Source organism: Asparagus officinalis, chromosome 3 (genome assembly GCF_001876935.1).
Source record: "Asparagus officinalis chromosome 3, Aspof.V1, whole genome shotgun sequence".
Classification (NCBI taxonomy): domain Eukaryota; kingdom Viridiplantae; phylum Streptophyta; class Magnoliopsida; order Asparagales; family Asparagaceae; genus Asparagus; species Asparagus officinalis.
In genome coordinates, this window is record NC_033796.1 from 37,764,408 (window position 1) to 37,769,325 (window position 4,918).

At 33.4% G+C, this 4,918-nt stretch overlaps 1 protein-coding gene across 1 annotated transcript; it reads right to left on the reverse strand.

Moving 5' to 3' along the window:
* LOC109834970 (zinc finger MYM-type protein 1-like) lies at positions 620–4,609 on the reverse strand. The gene is made up of 4 exons (XM_020402977.1): positions 4,420–4,609; positions 3,975–4,194; positions 3,171–3,268; positions 620–3,072 (listed from the first exon to the last, which is right to left on the reverse strand). The coding sequence occupies exons 1-4, from the start codon at positions 4,607–4,609 to the stop codon at positions 620–622; spliced, it is 2,961 nt and encodes a 986-aa protein (XP_020258566.1).

The following is a 4,918-nucleotide window of genomic DNA, read 5'->3' on the forward strand; positions in this document are numbered from 1 at the left end:
GAGGGAGAGGAGGGGGACGCGGTGGAGGGAGGAGTAGGAGGGGGTTTCCTGAAATGAAAACAAATTTGGCGATGAATTATTCGTTTTAGTGGGGAAAGGAAGGCATTCGCGGGTTTATTGGCTGAATTTTTTAAAAAAAACTGTTCTATGTATTCTAGACGGAAATTTCCGTCTAGGATACTATTCTAGACGGAAATTTCCATCTAGGATACTATTCTAGACGGAAATTTCCGTCTAGAATACCTGGTTATTTTAAAAAAATAAAAAAAATAAAAAAACCGTCTAGAATAATCATTCTAGACGGAAAAATTCCGTCTAGAATGATTATTCTAGACGGAATAGTCTAGACGGAAATATTCCGTCTAGTTTAATACATTCTAGACGGAAAAAATTCCGTCTAGAATATTCCGTCTAGAATATTTGATTTTCTACTAGTGAGCAGTTCTGCAAATGAATTTAAAAAGTTCAAAGCTAACTAATCAAAAATAAAACGCCACACTTATTTTTAGCATAAACCAAGAGACTAAAGGATTCAATAAGAAATATTTGCATATTATGTTCATCTTGTATCTGTGCTTACCTTCATAAGAGATATCGAAGTCTTTAGCATAAAAAAGTATCATCGAAAAATTGTCCTCCTTGCATTTTTAGCTACAAAATCACTAATTAAGCCCTTAACATCAATTTTATCTATAAAATCATTTTCAATAGATATCAAAGCTAGTCCATTCAGTCTTTCTTGTGACATGGTCGATCTCAAATAAGATTTTAATAATTTTAATTTTGAAAAACTTCTTTCTGCAGATGCGACTGTAACAGGTATAGTCAATAATATTCTATAAGCAATACATGCATTTGGAAAACAATTTCGTATTTTTAAGAAATTCAGTATATCAATAGCCATCTTTGTTTCTTTTGGTAAAATATATCGTAAGATTTTTAGTTCTCCATATAAATCTTTCCCATCAAGATCAGAAAATGTTTTATATTTTAGAACAATTTCAAGATTATCACAACATGCTTTCAAATTATTATCATCTAATGAGTTTAACTTTTCTGAACCAAACAAAAATCCAAAAATATCTTCATATGCTTTATATTGCTCAAACCTTTTCTTTAGTGAACCAATAGCTTGATCTACAATACACAAAAAATAATTGATTCTAAAAGATTCTTCAGCTGATTGTGTTGTCTCCTCATTAACATTCTCATCAAATTGTCTTTTTCTACGGATTTGACGTTTTACTTGAAATACAGAATCAATTTCCATTTCAGTAGCAATTTCTTTAGCAATTGTCATAGCTTGTGTGAACCCAACTTCTCTATACTCCTCAAAAAACCTAATCAATCCTTTTACTTGATCTATAGCAATATCAATAAGCATGTCTTTAGATTGTAAATATTTGCTAATTAAGTTAACAGCAAACAATATATCATACCAAATAATCATACTTAATAAAAATTCAAAATTTCCAATTCCATGTGTTGCTAAAGAATCTGCTTCACTCCTTATTTTGGAGTCATTATCAGTTTCTGCTAACTGAAGTAGTGCTTCTCTTATTTCAAGCGTTTGGAATCTAATTGCTTTAACGCTTTCAATATGGCTTTCCCAACGTGTAGCTGACAATGGCTTCACAGTTAAACCTTTTATATTATTTATCAAAATTTGCCATCGCTTTGTTGAGTGAGAAAATAATGTATAAATACGTTGTATCACTCCAAAAAAGTCTTTTGCTTTACCACAACAATTTGCCATGTCACAAAGTGTTAAATTAAGACTATGACAACCACAAGGCGTGTATAATGCTCTAGGATTTATTTCAAGTACTTTTTTTTGTACACCTTGGTGTCTCCCTTTCATATTAGACCCATTATCATACCCTTGACCTCGTACATTATCAATATCAAGATTAAGAGTTTTTAGCACATTTTGTAATTCTTCAAAAAGCCCTTGTCCAGATGTATCATTTACTTTTAAAAATTCTATAAAAAATTCTTCTATTTTTATCGGGCTTGTAGAAATATCGACACATCGTAATATTAAAGTCATTTGTTCTTGGTGACTAGCATCCGGAGTGCAATCAAGTATTACTGAAAAATATTTATCTTCTTTAATTTTTTGAACTATTGCACATTTGATTTTAGAAGCTAACATACTTATCAATTCATTTTGAATGCTATGACCAAGATAATGATAATGAATTTCACCATGGTCAATACGTCGAACATGTTCTTGCATTACGGGATCCCATTCTGCAATCATTTCAATTAGGCCTAAAAAATTTCCATTATGATTTTGATAAATTCTCTCATTTGTGCCTCGAAATGCCAAGTTATGTTTAGCAAGATATTTAACAACAGAAATTATTCTTTGTAATACTTTCTTCCAATGTTCCTTCTCTTTATTAATTTGCTCTTGAATATTTTTATCAATTGTTTTATTATTCTTTAATCTTATGCGTAAATCAAGCCAAGTACTCATGTTAATGATGTGCTCATTAGTTGTTTCATGTTCTTTAAGCCTAGCACTAAGATGCATCCAATCATTAAATCCTTCATTTATTAAAAAACTTTTCTTAAAACCATTTTTAAACAGTTTACAACAAAAACAAAATACTTTATCGATATCCTTTGAATAAACTAACCATTCCCTATCACATTTCTCTCCATTTGATAAATGCCCAGTGTAAAATGCTGAAGAAAAACATCTTCCTAATTTATCTTTAGGACCTTTTTCGACTAATAGATCTCTTATAGGGCCATTTTCCACTAATATATCTCTAGATTTTGTGTCCAAATTATCCCAAGTTCTTGGATCATAAATATTCAAATTCATGAGCATGGACTGATTAGGTTGTTCATTGCCTAAAATATTTTCATTCTCATTTTCATTATCATTTTCATTATGATTCAAATTTTCATTCGCATACTCATTCAGGCCCAAATCATTAATATTATCATTTTCAATTGAATTTTCAACTAAATCTTGTGTTTCTCTAACAATAAATTTATCAAGCGCTCCACTTTGAGTTTGGACAAATTGTTCAATTTTTCTTTTTTTCTTGCGTTTATCTTATCCAGATAGATACTTTCTTGGAGGCATTTCTATAATAAAACAAAAAATATCACAATCAAATTGAAAGAAGTTAAAAGATTCGGAACAATACAACCTGTTGAACAGCTCCGGCTGAAGAATACAAAGCGGCAGCACGACACTACGGCAACGGCAGCACCGAAAATGTAAGACCCACTTGGCCGCTTGGATCTCCTGCAATACAAGAAAAGAAATCTCAAATCAGCAACAAAACCCTAAAAATCACAAGTTCACAACAGAAAAAATTATAAAAATAAAAAAAATGAGGAGGATGGGGACCGAACTGGATTTGGAGGACCGAGGATGGGGACTGCGATTTCGGGGTTGGGGGTGATTTCGGGTCTGAGGCTGAGCAGAGCTGAGCTGCTGAGGGCGGAGAGAGGATGCCTATGGCGATGGAGGCTGACGACGATTTGGGGCTGGCCTCGCCGCCTCGGCCTCGGGCGGTGCCGCGGTGGAGTCGAAGAGCCGGAGAGGAGGGGACTCAGTCACTCAGGCCCTCAGGGGCTGGCGGCGGCGGCGAGTCGCTGAGCCGTAAATTCTCTCATTTGTTCCTCGAAATGCCAAGTTATGTTTAGCAAGATATTTAACAACAGAAATCATTCTTTGTAATACTTTCTTCCAATATTTCTTCTCTTTATTAACTTACTTTTGAATATTTTTATCGATTGTTTTGTTTTTCTTTAATCTTATGCGTAAATCAAGCCAAGTACTCATGTTAATGATGTGCTCATTAGTTGTTTCATGTTCTTTAAGCCTAGCACTAAGATGCATCCAATCATTAAATCCTTCATTTATTAAAAAACTTTTCTTAAAACCATTTTTAAACAATTTACAACAAAAACAGAATACTTTATCGATATTCTTTGAATAAACTAACCATTCCCTATCACATTTCTCTCCATTTGATAAATGTCTAGTGTAAAATGCCGAAGAAAAACATCTTCCTAATTTATCTTTAGGACCTTTTTCAACTAATAGATCTCTTATAGGGCCATTTTTCACTAATATATCTCTAGATTTTGTGTCCAAATTATCCCAAGTTCTTGGATCATAAATATTCAAATTCATGAGCATGGATTGATTATCAAATTCATTGTCTAAAATATTCTCATTTTCATTTTCATTATGATTCTCATTTTCATTATGATTCTCATTTTCATTCTCATTTTTATTTTCATTATGATTCTCATTTTCATTCTCATTTTCATTTTCATTATGATTCTCATTTTCTTTATCATTTTCATTTTCATTATGATTATCATTTTCATTCTCATTTTTATTTTCATTATGATTCTCATTTTCTTTATCAATTTCATTTTTACTTTGATCATCAACATTTTCATTCTCATACTCATTCAAGCCCAAATCATTAATGTTATCATTTTCAACTAAATCTTGTGTTTCTCTAACAATAAATTTATCAAGCGCTCCACTTTGAGTTTGGACAAATTGTTCAATTTTTCTTTTTTTCATGCGTTTATCATATCCAGAAGGATATTTTCTTGGAGGCATTTCTATATCTATAATAAAGTATTACTGATTACAATCAAATTGAAAGTAGTCAAAGATTTGGAACAATACAACCTGATGAAGTCCGGCGAACTTGACAGCGGCCAGCGGGGGCAGCGACGGCAAGCTCGGACTCGGAGCACCGATTCAGAGCTCAACGGGGGCGGCCGGCGGCGATTCCTAAAGGCCAAAGTGGCAAAGTCTGTAGAATATCGGGGCGGGCGGTCAGTAGTGAAGAAGTCGGAGTCTCGCCGTCTTGGAGATTCCCGAAGTCTGCAGAGTCTGAGCGGCCAGCGGGGGCGCCGGGGCGGC